We start from the raw sequence: 20842 nt of genomic DNA, 5'->3' as shown, positions 1-20842 counted from the left end.
TGCCCGGTACAGAAGAGCATCTGACTATCCTTATAGCGATGCCAACCCAATGAAGTGGTACAATGTGGCTCATACAGATCTCAGGATTATCCTGGATTTCCATTGTGATGTCCATTAAACGTAAAAACCCATAAATACTATATCTCACCGAGTGTACATTTAAAAGCCATGCCCATTTTTTTTTTTTATTGGAAAAGTTATTTTGGAATTCTTGGTTTTCTATTTCAGCCGCTACTTATTTTCGCGGTTGATCAACATCAATCACAAAAATGTAAAAGGTGTGGACACTGGTTATAAAAACTTTACTTTCTCTCCAGAAATGCTCTAAATGCAAAGTTTTGTGGTACAGAAGACCTAGTTTAGTCAGGGAGGGTGGCAATTTACATTCTGTAGTACTTTACCCTCATTAGTCAGCAGCCGTGTGAGTCATCAATTCTTGCAGAAAGTTAAAATTTTAAGTGATACCATTTATTGGCTAACAAAGCTGAACTCCAGGATGAGCAATATTGGGGTTGATGTACTAAAGGCAAATACACTCTGCACTACAAGTGCACTTGAAAGTGCAGTCGCTGTAGATCGGAGGGGAAGATCTGAAATAAAGGGGAAGCTCTGCTGATTTTATCATCCAGTCATGCACAAGCAAAAATGCTGTTTATTTTCCTTGCATGTCCCCCTCCAGATCTACAGCGGCTGCACTCCCAAGTGCACTTGTAGTGCAAAGTAGATTTGCCTTTAGTAAATAAGCCCCATTGTCTAAACACAAGAGGTATGAGCATTCATGGCACGTTTTGTGCATTAAAAGAAAGATATAGGAACCAAATAGGTTCCAAACCTGCGTATATCAATAACCAAAAAACATTTACTTAACAATTATGTATTTTTTTTATAATTTAAATAAAGATGCATTTATTCACTATGAGGCTATGTCATTTATGATTTAAGTGTGCGGTTCCTTTGTTACTTTTTATGCTTTGTGTATTTTTTCTAGATCTGTGCAGTAATCCAGCGTGAAAATCTAGGGGTATCCTGTAATAAAGACCAGTCACTGTTGATCTTTTTGCTTGTGCTGGGCGACTGGTCTTATATCCATTACACTTCTGCATTTTTTAGCAGCCAGCCTGTAGTGGGAGGAGCGGCTGCATTCCTTCCAAACTATGTTCAGCACCTGGGTTTGCAAAGACGTGCATACAAAATGAACAGATATCCTTTGTCGCTACTGAGGAATAATAAGAATAAGAAGATAGATAGATAGATAGATATACACACACATATATACATACATACACACACATATATATATACACTTTAACCACTTTCAGACCGGACCATTTTGCTGGTAAATGACCAGAGGTCTTTTTACACTTTGGCACTGCGCTGCTTTAACTGGTAATTGCGCGGTCATGCAATGTTGTACCCAAACAAAATTTGCGTCCTTTTCTTCCCACAAATAGAGCTTTCTTTTGATGGTATTTGATTGCCTCTGCGATTTTTATTTTTTGCGATATAAACGTAAAAAGACCGCAAATTTTGAAAAAAAATGATATTTTCTACTTTTTGTTATTAGAAAAATCCAATAAACTCAATTTTAGTCATACATTTAGGCCAAAATGTATTCAGCCACATGTCTTTGGTAAAAAAAAAGTCAATAATTGTATATTTATTGGTTTGCGCAAAAGTTGTCACATCTACAAACTAAGGTACGTTTTCTGGAATTTACGCAGCTTTTAGTTTACGACTGCCTATCTCATTTCTTGAGGTGCTAAAATGGCAGGGCAGTACAAAACCCCCCCAAATGACCTCATTTTGGAAAGTAGACCCCCTAAGGAAATTGATAAGAGGCATGTTGAGCCCATTGAATATTTTATTTTTTTGCCTCAAGCGATTGAATAAATGACAAAAAAAAAAAAATTTATTTTTTTTTACACAAAGTTGTCACTAAATGATATATTGCTCACACATGCTATGGGCGTATGTGAAATGACACCCCAAAATAAATTCTGCTGCTTCTCCTGAGTATGGGGATACCACATATGTGGGACTTTTTGGGAGCCTAGCCGCGTACGGGGCCCCGAAAACCAAGCACCGCCTTCAGGCTTTCTAAGGGCGTAAATTTTTGAGTTCACTTCTCACTACCTATTACAGTTTTGAAGGCCATAAAATGCCAAGATGGCACAAAACCCCCACAAATGACCCCATTTTAGAAAGTAGACACCCCAAGCTATTTGCTGAGAGGCATGTTGAGTTCATGGAATATTTTATATTTTGCCACAAGTTGCGGGAAAATTACAAACTTTTTTTTTTTTTTTTTCACAAAGTTGTCACTAAATGATATATTGCTCATGCATGCCATGGGCATATGTGAAATGACACCCCAAAATAAATTCTGCTGCTTCTCCTGAGTACGGGGATACCACATATGTGGGACTTTTTGGGAGCCTAGCCGCGTACGGGGCCCCGAAAACCAAGCACCGCCTTCAGGCTTTCTAAGGGCGTTACAGTTTTGAAGGCCATAAAATGCCAAGATGGCACAAACCCCCCCCCCAAATGACCCCATTTTGGAAAGTAGACACCCCTAAATTTAGGGGTACACTAGTGAGACTAGGTAATAAATGGCAGGTGCCCTGAAACTATAAAAAAATAACTAACCAACCAGCGTCACCTGTAACAGTTATATGGTGATCACTGGTGAAAGGGTTAACTAGGGGGCAATCAGGGGGCTTTATGCGGTAGTATATGGGGGTCCCTGGCGCTATAAAAAGCTGCAGCGAACCTAAATACCTACCTGCCTAACTAGCGTCACCTGTGACACTAATACAGCGATCAGAAAAACGATCGCTTATTAGGCTGGGTTCACACTGGAGCGATGCGGGAACGCCACGAATGCGCGGCGGGTTCCCGCATCGCATGCCTCCAGGCGGCAGTTCACACTGCCCTATGCGAACTGCTGGGAGTGTCAGTGAAATGTTACTGACACCCCCAGATCAGTTCGCATATCGCAGTGCGATCTGCAAACTCGGATCGCATGGTGTGAACACCCATGCGATCCGATTCTGCTGCGGGCCAAAAAAAAGGGTCCCGTGCGAATTTGCGGCGGGTGTGGCGGGTGCGGCGAATGGCTGAACTCGAATCGCACAGAGATCGGATGTGATTTGCACTGCAGTGCGGTGCGAATCACATCCGTTCTCATAAACCGCTGGAATGTGAACCCAGCCTTAGTGACACTGGCGACGGGGGGTGATCACGGGGTTAAACCTTTATTGGGGGGGTTAGGGGGGTACCTTAGAACTAAAGGGGGCTAACCCTAACTGCCCTAACAGTTATTAGTCACAAATGACACCCGCCGGGTGATCAGGGGGTTAAACCTTTATTAGGTAATAAATGGCGGGTGCCCTGAAACTATAAAAAATAACTAACCAACCAGCGTCACCTGTAACAGTTATATGGTGATCACTGGTGAAAGGGTTAACTAGGGGGCAATCAGGGGGCTTTATGCGGTAGTATATGGGGGTCCCTGGCGCTATAAAAAGCTGCGGCGAAACTAAATACCTACCTGCCTAACTAGCGTCACCTGTGACACTAATACGGCGATCAGAAAAATGATCGCTTATTAGGCTGGGTTCACACTGGAGCGATGCGGAAACGCCGCAAATCTGCGGCGGGTTCCCGCATCGCATGCCTCCCGGCGGCAGTTCACACTGCCCTATGCGAACTGCTGGGAGTGTCAGTGAAATGTTACTGACACCCCCAGATCAGTTCGCATATCGCAGTGCGATCTGCAAACTCGGATCGCATGGTGTGAACACCCATGCGATCAGATTCTGCTGCGGGCCAAAAAAAGGGTCCCGTGCGAATTTGCGGCGGGTGTGGCGGGTGCGGCGAATGGCTGAACTCGAATCGCACAGAGATCGGATGTGATTTGCACTGCAGTGCGGTGCGAATCACATTCGTTCTCATAAACCGCTGCAATGTGAACCCAGCCTTAGTGACACTGGCGACGGGGGGTGATCACGGGGTTAAACCTTTATTGGGGGGGTTAGGGGGGTACATTAGAACTAAAGGGGGCTAACTCTAACTGCCCTAAAAGTTATTACAGTCACAAATGACACCAATGCAAAAAAAAAAAAAAAAAAAATGACATTGGTGTCACTGTGACTGGGGGGCAGGGGTAATTGGGGGGGTGATCGGGGGGTAAAGGGGGGGTGTGAGTGTGCCTGGCATGTTCTACTGTGTGTGTAGAGTGTTGGTGCAACTCACCGATCCGCTCTCCTCCGTGTCGGAACGAAAAATACCGACACGGAGGAGAGAATACATCACTTCCTCTCCTGTGTTTACATTACAGGAGAGGAAGTGATGTCACGGGGGATTCCTATTCGTCGGGAGCGATCGCGAGGGGGTGGCCATGAATGAATGGCCGCCCCCTCGTCCCGGATCGCTCCCGGACGAAAACCGACCGCCGCAGGCACCGGGCGGGGACCCGATCGGGCCCCCGACCCGCGGGAGGCAAGGGACGTACATGTACGCCAATATGCCTGCCCGTGCCATGCTGTCGACGTACATCGTCGTGCGGCGGTCGGCAACTGGTTAATTGCATAAAACCCAAAAACAGGAACTATGGCATTCTGAAAGCTGAATCTTTAAAGACTTAGTTCACCCTCTAGTCCTCGATGCATGTGCTTTATGTAATCCATATCTACTGAAGCCGTCTCCAGCAGGTATAACAGTGCAGCCACAATCAAACATTAAACCATGCTGGAAAAGGTACTACTCAATTTGAACTATCATTGGTCTGAGGTGGGCGAGGTGATCTGCCATAGAATATTGGCAGGGGGTGATGTGGAACATGGTCATAGATGCATGATATTTGGTGATGGTTACTATACAACTGAGAAAAAGGCATGGTTTTTACTTTGTTTGGAAATGTACATACTTGTCATATATGATCTAACTGTGGACTCTTGGACTGAAAAAAATAAATAAATAAAACAGTACTGGAGGCAGTATAGCAGAAATTGCTTGCTGCCCGTGTGACCTCGCTAACCAATGAGAATCTTCTTTGGGTAAATAAGAATGGAAAAACACAGCCAACAATTACTGCATGAAAAACCCTTCATTATTTTAAAACCAAGGTAAACTACAAGCTGCACCCTCAAAGCTCCTCTCTATTATATGAGGTAGAGTTTCACCCTATGCTAATCCCTAAAGCAAAACAGAATAAGAAGAAGATGATCAGAGTCAACACCCAAGCTCTCACCCACATACTGGAAGTTTCCAAAATGTTCTCTATAGCCATCTCCAGATAATCGCTTCTAATTCTGTAGGAATAATTATTTAGGAGATCATGATTTCTCTAAAAAAGGACAGACTTCTTCCAAATAAACCCCCTCCAAATGTTTAACATCATAAGCCTGTCAATATTACTTGAGCAGATCACACTGCATTTACTAACAGTCTGAACTTTACAGCCTCTAATAAAATTTTCTTGTTCTGAAGTCTAAATGAATCTTTAATATGAAAACCAGAATGAAATTTAGTTTTTTTTTCTGGTGTCCACTTGACACCAGGTTTCATTAGAGGTAAATTATCTCCAATAGAGGTAAATTATTATAGCCAGAGGCTTCATTAGACAGAAGGCATCTCTACATCATCTAGGAAATAGATTTCCTATACAAGATCAAAGGGGAACTAAACCCAATGATTTAAAGGTTTCCCAAAACAGTTACATTCAAGACATTCCTCTTGATAGTTGTCATTGTGCTTATGTTGGCTCTTAGGCAATCTTTCAAGCCTTAAAATGGCTTGTGTTATACGTGCAGCACTATTGTGGCTCCAGATATAAATGCCAACTTGGGCTCCAAAAAGGATAGGAAGGCTCAGTTGGTAGCACATTTGTTTTGTTCCATATTCTTTGGATTTACCAATAACTATTTAGTGCAAGGGTCTACATAACCAAATATAAACTGAATAGATGGTTTAGGGAAGCCTCACACCACCTAGTTGGTTGGTAAAAGTAGAAATTACAGTCATTTGGCAATTTGTGTGACTGGCTTTAGATAAGCTTGGGACGAAAAGCTGCATCTCAAAACATTCAATTGCATAATTAAAAGGTTAAAAAGGTGTAGCCAAGCAACTTTTTTTTTCCCCCAAAAGAAAAAAAAAAGTTTAAAAACGCAAAGACATTCAGCTGCCTATATTTCTAACGCTAATGATTATGTTCACGCATCACAGAAGTTAACCTCTGAGAAATAAATTTTTCCCCATCATATGCTCGCTTTAAAGTGGTTCTGCACCTAAAAAAAAAATATTAAAAGCCAGCAGCTACTAATATTGCAGCTGCTGACTTTTAATAAAATCACACTTACCTGTCCCAGGGTCCACCGATGTCGGCGGCAGATGACGAGCGATCGCACGTCTCGCTGCTGCCCCCCGCCGCCATCCTCTGTCAGGGAATCAGGAAGTGAAACATCGCGGCTTCACTGCCCGGTTCCCCGCTGCGCATCTCTTCTGGTCCCCCGCTGTGTCCTGGGAACTGTGTGTTTCATAGAACACAACGGGGGGGGGGGGGGGGGGGGTGGGGGGCGTCTACGGGGGTCTGCCCAGAAGTGGGTGCAGATACCTGGATTATCCAGGTAACTGCACCCCCCTTCCCCCTGAAAGGTGCCGATTGTGGCACCGGAGGGGGGGGAGGGATCAGATTAGAGGAACTTCCCCTTTAGGGTGAAGAACCGCTTTAAATTTCCAAAGTCTTGAATAGGTTTACTTCAACAGCAGTCTAAAAATGTCTAAAAGGCCCATACACATGATCAGACTTTTTGACAACAAACATGCAAATTAGCTGTTTTGGAGCAACATCCGACCGTGTGTACGCTCCATCGGCTGTGTGAACGGACAAACTTTCTGGCAACAAAAGTCCGATGGAGCAAAGTCTGATCGTGTGTACAGAAAACCATAGGACTTTGTACAAAGTACAAACAGGCATGCTCAGAACCAATGCAAAAGATCAGACAACAATACAGAAGTTGACCAAAGGTGGCGGTAAAGAGCAGAAAAACCACATGATTTGGTGAAAGTTGGCTGAAAAAGTCCTGCTGTGTGTATGCAATACAAGTTCAGGACTGACGCTCTTTGTACAAAAATCCAAGGGAAAGTTTGTACAAAGTCCTATCGTGTGTATGAGGCTTTATTGTCAACATTGCTTTAAGGTAATATGAAAAAACCTTTTCCTAAAATTAAAGTACACTGTCACCATATGAAAGCCACAGGGGTTGATTTACTAAAACTGAGTGCAAAATCTGGTGCAACTCTGCATAGAAACCAATCCGCTTCCAAAATTTTGTCAAAGCTTATTTGAACAAGCAAAAGTTAGGAGCTGATTGAATACCATGTACAGCTACACCAGACTTTGCACTTTTCAAGTTTAGTAAATCAACCCCATAGTGTCATGAGTAAATCTCAAAAAGTACAGAGATCAAATGTGCTGCACTACAGTTCCAGCACAAAACACAATCAAAATGTCCTTAACAGATGAGCACCTAAAATGTATTTCAGTAAAAGATTAAAAATACTCCCTATTCTATAAGGTTGAAGCATTCAATATAGCTATTAGAGTTCAATTATTTATTTAGGTGGGAGCAGCTCGCAGATTTCTTTTAAAAGGTGAAGAAAAGTACACTACATAGGAATAATCCACAGCACCAAGAATAGTACAGTATCGATTTGAATTTCATAGAGTAAGATCTAAATCTGAGCTTTAGCTAAAGCTCAATAAAAAACTGTCTGGAGGTTCCTGCCGATGTCAAAGCTTGCTGCACAGTTCAGGGTATTGATTTTTACAGTGTTCAAAGAGTTTTCCTTTCATAACACCCGATTGTCATTAAGCTTGCAATCAACCTTTGCCAAAGAAGAATCTTATTGGTAATTTTGTAAAGAACAATAATTCGAAAGAAACATATTTTTGTCACTTATGTCAAAGACCACCTGGACTGTGGAAGCTGCACCCAAAAAAAATAAGCAAGCGGAAGGCAAAAGGGGCAAAATCACCAGTGTTGCCTGTGACCTTCCTAGAGCCGATTCCCCCCCCCCCATTACTGACTCGGCATGCCTTGTTGTCTCCACTGTAGAGATGACCATGTTGGCAGAGGATCAGGAGCTTCTTCATACGAGATACAGTGCTGGAAAAAAGTATTTGCCCGCTTCGTGATTTTTCTTGCATATCTGTCACACTTAAAATGATTCACATCAAACAAATAGTAAAATGCATAATAAAGATAACCTGAGTAAATCCAAAATACAGTTTTTAAAATGATGATTTCATTCATTAAGGGAAAAAATAAAAGCTGTCCTAAATTGCCTGGCACTATGTGAAAAAGTAATTGCTCCCCCCCCCCTCCTTGCTAAATCATGAATGAACTGTGATTCATTTTTTGGAAAGCAGAGTTAAATTTCACTTTCCACACCCAAGTCTGATTACTGCCAGACTTGTTAAATCAAGAAATCACTAAGACCCTTTTCACACTGCAGCGCCCAACCGTTAGCGCTAAAGCGCAGCTCGTTTTTGCACCGCTTTTCAGCCGCTAGCAGGGCAGTTTTTACTTTAAAAACCAGGTAGAAACTCCCATTTTGCAGCGCTTTCAAAGCGCTAATTACTGTGCTCCAAAATCACAAGCACGCCCCAGTGTGAAAAGACACACTGCAATGAATAGGAGGCTATTTCTAGCGCTAAAGCGCCAGAAAACAGCCTCAGTGTGAAAGGGGTCTTAAATAGAAGCTGTCTGACCAAGTAAAGCGCGCTAAAAGATCTAAAAAAGCAACACATCATGCCGCAATCTAAATAAATGTAATAACAGATGAGAAACAAAGTAACTGACATGTATCAGTCTGTAAAGGGTTACAAAGTAATTTTTAAGACTTTGGGACTCCAGCAAACCACGGTGAGAGTTATCCACAACTGGAGAAAAAGTGGAACAGTGGTGATCCTTCCCAGGAGTGGCCGGCCTACCAAAATTACTCTAAGAGCATGATGACGACTCATTCAGGATGTCCTAAAAGAACCCAGAACATCTAAAGAACTGCAGGCCTTACTTGCCACAGGTAAGGTCTTATTCAATAAGAAAGACTGGGCAAAAATGACACCCATGAGAGAGACCCAAGGCAAAAGTGACATGACCAGCTCTCATGAGACTAGCAGTCAGAGGCACAGTGACTTAGATATCTCATACTTTAAAAAAAAAAAAAAAAAAAAAAAATTATATATACACACACACACACACACACACACACACACACACACACACACACACACACACACACACACACCGGAACAGGGGTACCTAGGCACAGAATTTATACTGTTATTTTCCAGGAGACATGGCGAGCAAAAGGTTAGATTTTCCAGAGTAATGCCGAGGCAGAATTAACATTCATAGAGGTTACCTACAATATAGCAAATCTCCACTTTTTGAGCTCAAGTGGACTTTAATTATTGTTATAAATATCAGCAACAGAGAAGAAGTGGACCTACATGTATGTTTGGATATAGTGATCAGCTACAGGCACAATTCCTCAACAATGCTCTGACACAAAGAATGTACTTACAGCAAGATATTCCAGACCACTATACTTCAGAAATTCTTGGACTTTATCCTTTGGTAACTGATTGAAGCGGAACTTAAACAGGTCCATTTCCTGCTGAATAAACCATCGTCTTAGGTCTTCACTGAAAGAGAAAATGATCCAAAGCAACATCAGTTCTATTAACTGCATAATTTATAGTTTAAAGTTCTTCAGCTCTTGCACCAGTACTAGGACCGATCTTATTCTGTAATTTGACTAGTATATGACAGAAATTAAATTATTTTACAAGTACAAAGCAAAGAAAACATGCTTAAAAAAAGACAGGCTCTTATTTTCTGTAAATTGCATATGATGTTACAAGAACAAAGTACTGTATAAAGTACAGTGGATATAAAAAGTCTACACACCTGTTAAAATGTTAGGTTTCTGCACTGAGCACCCTGCGGTTTGGCACAACACTTTCGCCAATGCATGGGCTGCCATTAAGAATGAATGGCAGCACCATAAGTCTGCTAAAGTACTGCACATAAAGAACACACACACTAAGCTTTCTACTTGCTTTTTTTACCCATCAATGAAGGAGAGATGACAAAAACATATTTCTAAACATACAATGTACTGTGAATATTGCAGACTGCACTGCGGTCTTAAGCCACACATGTGCCATCTGGTGACTGAAACTGGCAGAGCAACTGTTTAATAAACCGATCTTTTTCTCTTCTCTCTTCATAAAAAATTTTTTTTTGTAAATTCTATGTAGGAAAATAGCAGAAAATGTTAACAGTTACATTTCAGGGTGCTTTAACCACTTGCTTACTGGGCACTTAAACCCCCCTCAGTCCCAGACCAATTTTCAGCTTTCAGCGCTGATGCACTTTGAATGACAATTGCGCGGGCATACAACACTGTACCCAAATGAAATTTTTATCATTTTTTTCCCACAAATCGAGCTTTCTTTTGGTGGTATTTAGTTACAGCTCAGAGTTTTATTTTTTGCTAAACAAACAAAAAAAGATGCAAAAAAAATAAAAAAAAAATCATGTTTTAATAGTTTGTTATAAAATTTTGCAAACGGGTCATTTTTCTCCTTCATTGAAGTGCACTGATTAGGCGGCACTGATGGGCTGCATTGGTGGGCACTGATAGGCTGCACTGGTGGGCACTGATAGGCATAGTTAAGGCGGCACTGATGGGCAAAGATGGGCACGGATGGGTGGCACGGATGGGCACTGATAGGTACCACTGATAAATGGGACTGATGGGCACTGATAGGTGGCACTGATAGGTGGCTCTGATAGGCGGCACTGCTGGGCACTGATGGGCGGCACTGGGGTGCAGCACCTTTGAGGCAGATTGTGGGCACTGTGGGTGGCACTGCTGGGTGGCACTGTGGGCACTTACTTTTTATTAGGGTGGCACTGCAGGGGGCAGGTGGGCACTGGCAGGGGGCAGGTGGGCGCTTGCATTGCTGGCCGTGATCGGGACTAATGTCCCGATCACGGCCGCCGGTGATCGGCTTTTTTTTTTCTCCTCGCGCTGAAAGCTGAATACTAGCCGATTACCGGCTCCGTTATGTCACCTGATCAGCTGTCATTGGCTGACAGCTGATCACGTGATAAGGGGTCGGGATCGACCCCTTGCATGGATCGGTGATCAGGCGAGTCTCATGGACTCGCCGATCACAGAGCGGGGGGCGCGCAGGCCGCTCGTACACGGGACTACGTCAATAGACGTAGTCCCGGAAAAGGAGATCCACGCTGTAGCCGTCATTTGGCTATAGCGCGGATCTCAAGTGGTTAAAAGAGAAGTATGGGGTATTTTTTATTTTTGAATCATATTTACCTAGGTGGATGCAGTATTGATCTGATGCTGCATCTGTCCCCTGGTGCCTCCAACACTGAGACCCGAGCGATCGAACACCGCCAATCGCTTGGTTCTCACAGCTCCCCGAGCAGAGAGCTGCTGACAGTCATGGCTCTCTGCTCCTCCTTGCTCAATGGAGCACTGAGCTGTGGAGGGGACAGGGGCAGTTGGCTTAGGCTCTCAGTGGCTCGCTGAAAGGCTTAGCCAGGTGTTGGTCCAGGGATCTGGTGGATCCCGACTCTGGTCGTGATGACGCCCAGCCTGCACTTCAGCCCACTCTCTGCTGAAAACGGGCAACAGGAGTGCAAAACAAACTGTAAACCAAGGAAGAAATCCAGCCAAACTAGCTTTGGCTGTACTTCTCCTTTAATGTTCATTATCCACACATAATATTAACTTTCAGTGTGCATTAATCTCACTGCTGAAAGTTTCTAACAGAAAATATACAGGGATTTATGTTTGTTTTGGGAAAAAAAAAAGTTTCACGTACATACTATTTATCACCAAGTATCCAGACATTTCAGGTTTCCCTTTTTTACCAACTAAAACTGTAATGATGTTGTGTGTCGAGTTGTAATCCACAGCAACTAATCTTCATAACCTCAGTGTAAAGTAAAACATATAAGTGGTTAGTAATTATCTCCAATAGTGATCCAGTTCTGGATTCCATGACATTAGCTGTATGGAGTCTTATGTTCTCCCTGTGGTGGAATGCGCTTCATTTGGATGATTTCCTCCCCCCATGATGTAAAATAACTAGCTGAACTGATCCTACAGTGTGGCCATCTAGGACTCAAATAGAAAAACTGTAAGCTACCTTGGGTTAGGGACTGCTGTCTGCACTGGGAAAAGTGTCAATGCTACAATAATGCTGTGGGTAACCACACAGTCTTAATACATAAACTTGCATAATTAACCACTACAATACAGGGCACTTTCACCCCCTTCCTTCCCAGCCCAATTTTCAGCTTTCAGCGCTCTAGCGCTTTCAGTGACAATTGCGCGGTCATGCTACACTGTACCCAAATGAAATTGTTATCATTTTGTTCGCACAAATAGAGCTTTATTTTGGTGTTATTTATTCACGACTCCGTTTTTTTTTTTTTGCGATATAAGCGCAAAAATAGCGGAAATTTGGAAAAAAAACAATATTTTCTTTTTTCTATTTGAAAAGAAATCCAATAAAATCAAATTTTGTCATAAATTTAAGCCAAAATGTATTCTGCTACATGTTTTTGGTAAAAAAAATTCCGTTAAGTGTATAATAATTGGTTTGTGTGATCACGGACATATGTACGCAAATGATCATGTACATATGTGTGCAGGTGATCACGTACATATGTGTGCAGATAATCATTGGGACATGTGATTTTAGTGGGACATATGTGGGGGACATGTTTTTATTATTAGGGACATGTGTTTTTATTATTTGGGGACATGTATGTTTTGGGGACATGTGTGTTTTGGGGACATATGTGGGGACTGTGTTTGTACTGTGTGGTGTGTTGTGTGTTTACACTACACTGATGATCAGTGAGTAAAAAGCTGTAAAAAGCAGCCCATACTCACTGATCATCAGCCGGCTGCAGCGTTCTGCTCTCCTCTCCTCAGCGGTGACTTCCGTGTGAGGAGAGGAGAGCCGATTGCCTAGCAACCGGCTGTTTGTTTACATCACATGACGGCCGTGATTGGACACGGCCGTCATGTGATCAGGAGGGCCAATCACAGAGCCCTCCTGCCGATCTGAGATGTGCCGTGTCCGGGTGACACGAGCATATCGGGATCGCGCCGCTGCGCGGGTGCGCGCGATCCCGCTACTCCTGAATGACGTTCCTGAACGTCCTATCAGGAGTAGACGGCTCCCACCCGGCCGTATATATGCATCGGCCGGGTGGGAAGTGGTTAAACATCTTAACGTATTCCCTACATTAACTTCAAATAAAGAGATTTGTACCAAAGGCAAATAAAATGACCATATTTCATGAGAGATATGTTCATCCTAAATACAGGGTACCTTCTCCTTTTAGTAACTTTCCCAAAAAAAGTGTAAATTTCGATAAAGTTAATTGGAAAACAGAAATCCTTTTCTGAATGCTTATTCTGACTCAGTGGTGCCGATTTACTAAAATTGCTTAGAATCTTCGCTCAATAAAAAAGTAGCTGCTTTCACGTTGAATACCCAATCATATGCTTTGCACATGACTGGATAAAAGAAATAAACATAGCTTTACATTATTAAGTGAACATTCTCACTGCCTTTAGTAAAATCAGCCTCAATGACCCAGTGAACTGAAGCCAGGATCAGCATGACATCCACACTACTGGAATATTCAGAAGCATAGGACAGCAAAGGCACCTTCACTGTCCTCTCACAAGTGTTCTTGAAGACGCATTTAAAAAAAAACACTAATGCCGCGTACACACGATCAAACAATCGGGTGGAAAAGTCCGGCAAACTCAAGTCCGCAGGACAATCCCCCCGTGTGTAGCCTCGGGCAGACTTTTTTTACCCGAAAGTACGGCGGACTTAGAAAGTAGTTTTGCACTCCAATATTCCCGCCGGACTTGCATTTCGGCGGACAATCCGGCCGTGCGTATGGCAGTCTGCCGTACTTTTGAAATGAACTTTTCCCACCCAGAGAAAAGTCCGCTCATTTTGAGCAGGTCTCCAGGTAGGCGGGGCCCGCGAAGGAGACGCCGCTTATCGGAATCCGGGAGCCCCCGGATACCGGCCCCCCACCCTATGTGACCGATCTTCTTCTAGCTCTTTTACTAGCGGAGGAGCTCTGAAGACTGGGCCACCGCCTGTAAAAGAGCTGTAAGAAGGTGCGGTGGCCTGGCAGAAGAACCGAAGAGGGGGACAAGACCCCCGAAGTCGGAAGAAGAGGCCGGTGGCGAGGAAGAAAGCCGGGCTCCTCTGCTAGTAAAAGAGCTAGCAGAAGATAGTGGAGGAGTCCGGTGAGAAGACCCCCGAAGACGGAAGACCCCCGGAGCTGTGCAATAAACTATTTTTTACCCTTTGTTGTGTTTTTTTTTGTACTTTTTTTCACAGGTGAATGGGTAGGGGTACATTGTACCCCATACTCATTCACATAGGGTGGGGGGCCGGTATCCGGGGCCCCCTTATTAAAGGGGGCTCCCGGATTCCGATAAGCCCCCCGCTCGCAGACCCCGACAACCCACGGCCAGGGTTGTCGGGAAGAGGCTCTTGTCCTCATCAACATGGGGACAAGGTGCTTTGGGGTGGGGGGGCGCGCGGCCTCCCCTTCCCCAAGGCGCCCCCCATGTTGAGGGCACGCGGCCTGGTAGGGCTCAGGGGGGGGGGGGGGGCGCTCGCTCGTCCCCCCCTTTCCTGGCCGGCCAGGTAGCGTGCTCGGACAAGGGTCTGATGTGAACCTGGGGGGAACCCCACACTGATTTTTTTCGGCATTGGGGTTCCCCTTTAAGTCCATACCAGGTGGCGGGGCCAGTGACGTCTCCTTCGCGGGCCCCGCCTACCTGGAGACGCGCTCGATAATGAGCGGACTTTCCTCCGCGTGTGTGGGCGAGTCCGTTCATTTCATAAGTACGGCGGATAGTACGCCGTATTAGTCTGCTGAAAAGTGCCGTGTGTGGGCAAGTAGCCCATTCGGAAAGTCGGACAGACAGTCCGGCGGGAAGTCCGCCAGACTAAGTCCACCGGATAGTCAGCTACGTGTGTACGCGGCATAAGAAGCTGCTCTAGTTAAAAGGAAGCCATGAACTGACACTAATGTAGTTTGGATCTTGGCTACATGGGTGGACACTGTCTATTTAGCACAGTTTGGATGAAAGGCTGTGCTGGACTGGCACTTTAGTAGTTAAGTTTAAAGGGAAGTATACCCTATTTTAATGGGGCAATCACCATGGAAAAGCTGATAAATCAGGTTTCCAAAGTTGGTAAAAGGTCACCCATTTGTCGCCACAATTGGGTATAGCTATAATGGATAATGATGATTTGTATAATATTGTATCTTGAGCTTCAAATGCTGTAGTTGGGTTAGGCAAGATGATGACAGTGTTATTACCAAGCAAGATTAAAACAGAGCACGGCTGACATTTTTGATGGGAGAGAGGAGAGCCAAAGGGTAAAGGAAGTAGGTTAGCCAATAAGAACAAGAAAAGGGTACACGCGTGTTCCACCAGTGAATGAACAATAGGTAGTAAATGATGGTTTTGGATGGAGACATCAAGGTATGCAGTCTTTTTTTGTCAAATTAAAGAGAAAAAAGGCTAAGCTTTGGAGTATGGCTTAGATTTTTACTTTTAAATATAGGTACAACTACTTACGACTGGCAATATGCAAGGCGAAGAATAAAATGTGATATATGATCTTTTCTCCGTTGGTCATAGGCTTCATCGTTGATATCGTTCTGTGGAGACTGAATAAAAAATAATATATATATATATAAATGTAACAAATCAATTAAGACTCAAACTTGTTTGCTTCTGACACCATAGATAGCTGAACTCTAGGTGTCAACCTTTATGCCACGTACACACGGTCAGATTTTCCAACGGGAAACGTTTGTTGTGAGCGTGTTGTCGGAAAGTCCAACCGCGTGTATGCTCCATCGAACATTTGCTGTCGGAATTTCCACTAACAAATGTTTGATAGCAAATCTCAAATTTTCCACCAACAAAACTTGTTGTCGGAAAGTCAAATTGTGCGTACACAAGTCTGCCGCACAAAAGTTCACGCATGCTTTGAATCAAGCAGAAGGAGCCGCACTGGCTATTGAACTTCCTTTTTCTTGGCTCGTCGTACGTGTTGCAAGTCACCGCGTTCTCACAGTCATTAAAAATTCCCAACATTTGTGTGACTGTGTGTATGCAAGACAAGTTTGAGCCAACATCCTTCGAACAAAAATGCACGGTTTTGTTGTCGGAAATTCTGATTGTGTGTGTATGCATCATTAGACATTACAGAAGGACTCTGCCAACACAAGACACCTAGATATTTATTTTATACTTGTTCTCGAGCAAGCACTAAGTGCAGCGGTGGAATTTTGTCTGCCAATTCTCTTACTTCAATGTTAAGTCATTAAGAAAGAAAAAAAAATAAAATAACACACACACACACACACACACACGAATGGAGTTAGGAAATTACTGATATAAATACTTATTCCAGGGGATAAAAAAAAATAGAAAAAAGGAGGGTCAAAAGGGGTCAGCATAAGTCAGGCAACTAACAGTTTCAGGAGGCCAGGAGTCAGTAAATGTTTCATTGAAATGGCATAGGAGCCGTCTCCAAACTATGCTCATAAAATAAACAGCCTCCTGGAAATCATTCAACTAAGTCCATCATATTAATAAAACAGAAGATGTTCTTGTTTTCATTTAGCCATTGTTACACTGGGGGATGTTTAACTCAGTGGCAGATGTCTTTTCAGTAAGTTCACAGCGAACAGGAACTTTCGTTTAAGGGCATGGTAGCCCACTTTTATTAAAAAGGAACAACATAAAGTTCATACATGCACTTGCTTGCCCACACAGGGGTTCTTCTGCCAAAAAAACAATACATGAAAAATGTCAAGCCACCTGGCTCTCTTCATCAGCACTGCCACCTAGGCTTTACAATTCAGCCCTCTTGGCATTATAACAGGGTTCCCGCACAAGTACTGTACCTCTTTTCAGCTTCCTTGCTGCTCAGGCCTTCCACTTCAGGCTCTCATTTGTCTCAGACACAGTGTCCATCTAGAAGGCAGCCCCTCACTGCTCTAAATCCTCAGACTTGTGTCTCTGGCTCTCTAGTGCACACCTGCACTCTTTGGACTCCTGGAGACCTCCTGTCTCTCTGGGTGGAGCCCAAAACCCTAAACCTGACTCTGCTATAAACCCAGGACCCACCTGCTCAGTCAACCAGCCAGACTCCTGGCTGTTCCAAAAACCCAGTCCCAGGATTGGAGATTCCATCCCACCAATAAGGCTATGGAATCTCCGGGCTCCAGGTCCCCAAGTGGATTTTACAAACTTTGGAGGAAACTGATAAAACAGATTCCTCCACATTAAATACCCCTGGAGCCCCCCTCAACCTGCCTATTTGAGAACCCTGTGCGACAATTACTAGGACAGGGAACTGTACTGTCACACCATCTATAGCCTGAAAAAAACAAAAATGCATCTGACCTATTCAAAGAAAATACATTGATAACACATAATATCAAAGGTTGTAAAAACAAAGTCAGCACCATATAACTACAGTCATGACAAATGATGCTGTCACACTTTAGAATATCAAACCTGACCAAAAATTTCTACCAAAAACCTGTACAGGAAAATATGTTGTCAACAGACTGCACACACCCCTTCATTCCCACCTGATTTTAATTCTCAGAAATTAAATAGCCTGCACTGAAAATACAATGCTGCTGTGTTTTTGACATACCACACAATGCTCACTGCTTTTATACTGTGTGCTCTCTGCAGCTGTAGCTTGTGCTGCTTTGAGTAGTACACAGAGCTACAACATTAATACTTAGTTACTATTATGTTACAAAATTGCTTTGATCTGCAAAATGAACCGAGCAAGAGGTTATGGTTTTAATGTAGGGACATAGTGCAACAAATATCAAAACAAAATTAGAAAAAACTGTGCACTTTTCCATCTTTCAGAACCTAAGCATGATGGATCAGAGGTGTCCTGATGTAAACAGATTCAAGTCCATCTTATAGCCGACCACCCATAGAGCTATCATGGGTCAGCACCTGTCTGCTGGGCACAAACTGAACAATCATGGATGTAAAAAAAATATAATAGACATGCATCAAACTGTTGGCGCTATATAAATCATGTATAACAACAACTCGGCTCTGATTAAGCAGGGGATCTGCTCACTCATCTCCTACTGAAATGCAGAGCAGCTCCATGTGGGGAAAAAAATAAAAATAATATATATATATATTTTTTTTAAGACACAAAGTACCTAAATAGTCACTTGAAAAAAACAAAAAACAAAGTATCAATGAACAGCAGTAGGGATGGGCCGACCGACCCCCTGTTCGGTTCGCAGCAGAACTGTCGAACATTGCGAAAGTTCGGAATCTAATAACAAACCCCATTGACGTCTATGGGCCCCAAACGTGAAAAATAAAAAGGTGCCCAAATTTGAAGGCTTATATGCAAGTTATTGGGCATACAATGTAGGGTTGTCCTGATACCACTTTTTTAAAGTACCGATAAGGGTCTCAAGTACTTGCCGATACCAATTACCGATACTTTTTTTTATTTTATTTTTTTTAACATCATGCGACAGTTTTCAAAGCACAATACAGATGAATGATATCTTCTTTATAAATTATGAACAGCACTGATGGGCACTGATAGGTGGCACAGATAGGGGACACTTATGGGCACTGAAAATGCAGCACTGATTGGCAATTGCTGACCTGGCATAATAAATGACATGGAGGAAAGGAAGGATTTTGTAATGCTATATGGCATATAGAATTGCAAAATCCTTCCTTTCCTCTCATAATTTGTGTCATTTATAATATAGTATATGCTGCGACGCCCATCTTGGTACACCTTGCACTGGGCCGCAGTAAGCAGCATCGGACATCTTGTTATAGATGGGTGTAACAAGATGTCCGCTGCTGGCTTACTGCGGCCGAGTGCAGGGTGTACAAATGTCAAACAGGTGCAGAAAAATTGGTCTCTCTGGGTGTTAATTGTGCCCATGAAACCTACACCAAAAAAATTCTTACAGATGAAAATCAACACTCACAACGCTAGGCAGCCTAGAAGTCCTGCAAAGATTCCACATCCCAAAAAAAAACAAAAAAAAAAAAAACGTAATCAGCAACATTGGCATCTGGGTCTTCATGGCTGCTGGTAATCCAGGACTGATTAATTTTGAAAAATGTCAGACAGTCCACCGAGTCTGTGGACAGACGTGTTCTATTACCAGTATCAAAACCTCCAGTAGCACTGAATGCCCATTCGGCAAGCATGCTGGATGCAGGGCAGCTTAACAGCATAACAGCTCAATTGGAAGTTCTGGCCAGTGGTCTATTCTCACGACCCAGTAAGCCAGTGGATCATCGACTGGAAAGCTTTCCATCTCTGTTTTCACCCCTAGATAATCGTCCACCGTGTGATGCAGGCGCTGCCAATGTGATGTGGAAACTGACCGCCCTGGGCATCGAGGACTAAAAAAAAAAAATTGCGAAATGCATCACTTAGGCGGCCGCCTTCTCTACTGCTCCTCCCTTGACCAACAGAAGCCGTAAAACAAAGTTTTCCACCACACTGTATCCTACCAGAATTGGGGAAAGGAATTAGATATACTCCTCTTTAAGGTTTCATAGTTAGTAAGGTTGAATAAAGACACCAGTCCATCCAGTTCAACCTGAGTGTCTACAATTGTCCCTATCCCTGTACATTACACACTCACATTGGTCCCTACCCTCAAGGAGCCCACAATCCAAGGTCCACATTCATATATTAGGGCCAAATTTTGGGCAGAAGCCAATTAACCTACCTGCATGTCTTTGGTTTGTTGGAGGAAACCCACGCAGGCACAGGGAGAACATGCAAACTCCAGGCAGGTAGTGTTGTGGTTGGGATTCGAACCAGCGACCCTTATTACTGCTAGGCGAAAGTGCTAACCACTACATCACTGTGCCACCCGTATCCTGAAGAGTTCTGAGACTTTCCCCTTGTAACGGTGGTCAAGAAGGGTTGCCAACCAATAGTGATCCTTCCCCTTTAAGGCACGTATTATTGGGTCCTTTCGCAGACTTTGAAGCATGAGGGAACCCATGCACTGTAAATTTGCAAAGGCATGAGAAGCAGACTCCTCGGGGGTCACTGAGGATTTTAGTATCTAGAACTGCCTCCTCCCAGCCACGTACTACTCCCAAGGGTTCTGCGGATGGAAAACCATCTCTTAATGTTTGACGTATGTCTTCCTCTGCTTCAATGCCTCCAAAACTGACAGAAACCTCCTCCCTCTCTTGTGTGCTCTGTGGCACAGGAACAATGGTGTCTGCATAAAGTGGGTCTTGAGAGGAAAGGAAGTCCTCCTCTTCCTCCCGCTGCTCTGCCTCGAGTGCCCTGTCCATCATGCCACACAGAATTTGGGGAAAAAATAAATAAAATCAGAGCCGGCCTAAGCCTGTCGTTGGGCTATACTCACACAGGTACTTGTTGACAGATCTCTGCTGCATGTGCAGTCGCTGCAGCATTGCCAAAGTCTAGTTCCACCTGGTGGGCAGGTCACAAATCAGGCAGTATATGGGCAGGTGGAATTCCTGCTGAATTTCAGCCAAGCACTGGCTGTGTATGACCGCTTGAAATGGCTACAGACTCTTCTGGCCTGCTTTAGCAGCTCTTACAACCCTGGGTACCCATTTAGGAAACGCTGCACCACCGAATTGAGGCATG

General features: G+C 43.6%; 1 protein-coding gene across 1 annotated transcript in view; it reads right to left on the bottom strand.

Moving 5' to 3' along the window:
* The window catches only part of PRIM2 (DNA primase subunit 2), a 264458-nt gene that overhangs the window by 225746 nt on the left and 17870 nt on the right, over positions 1–20842 (bottom strand). The window contains exons 4-5 of the mRNA XM_077489506.1: positions 15742–15833; positions 9592–9712 (exon numbers count right to left, since the gene is read on the bottom strand). Of these exons, the coding sequence (XP_077345632.1) occupies positions 9592–9712; positions 15742–15833 (213 nt within the window). The remainder of the gene's footprint in view (positions 1–9591; positions 9713–15741; positions 15834–20842) is intronic.

Source organism: Lithobates pipiens, unplaced genomic scaffold (assembly GCF_037356315.1).
Source record: "Lithobates pipiens isolate NorthernLeopardFrog02 unplaced genomic scaffold, aLitPip1_a1.2 Scaffold_18, whole genome shotgun sequence".
Classification (NCBI taxonomy): domain Eukaryota; kingdom Metazoa; phylum Chordata; class Amphibia; order Anura; family Ranidae; genus Lithobates; species Lithobates pipiens.
The sequence above is the reverse complement of the archived record's forward strand: the minus strand, read 5'-3'. Positions and strand labels throughout refer to the sequence as shown.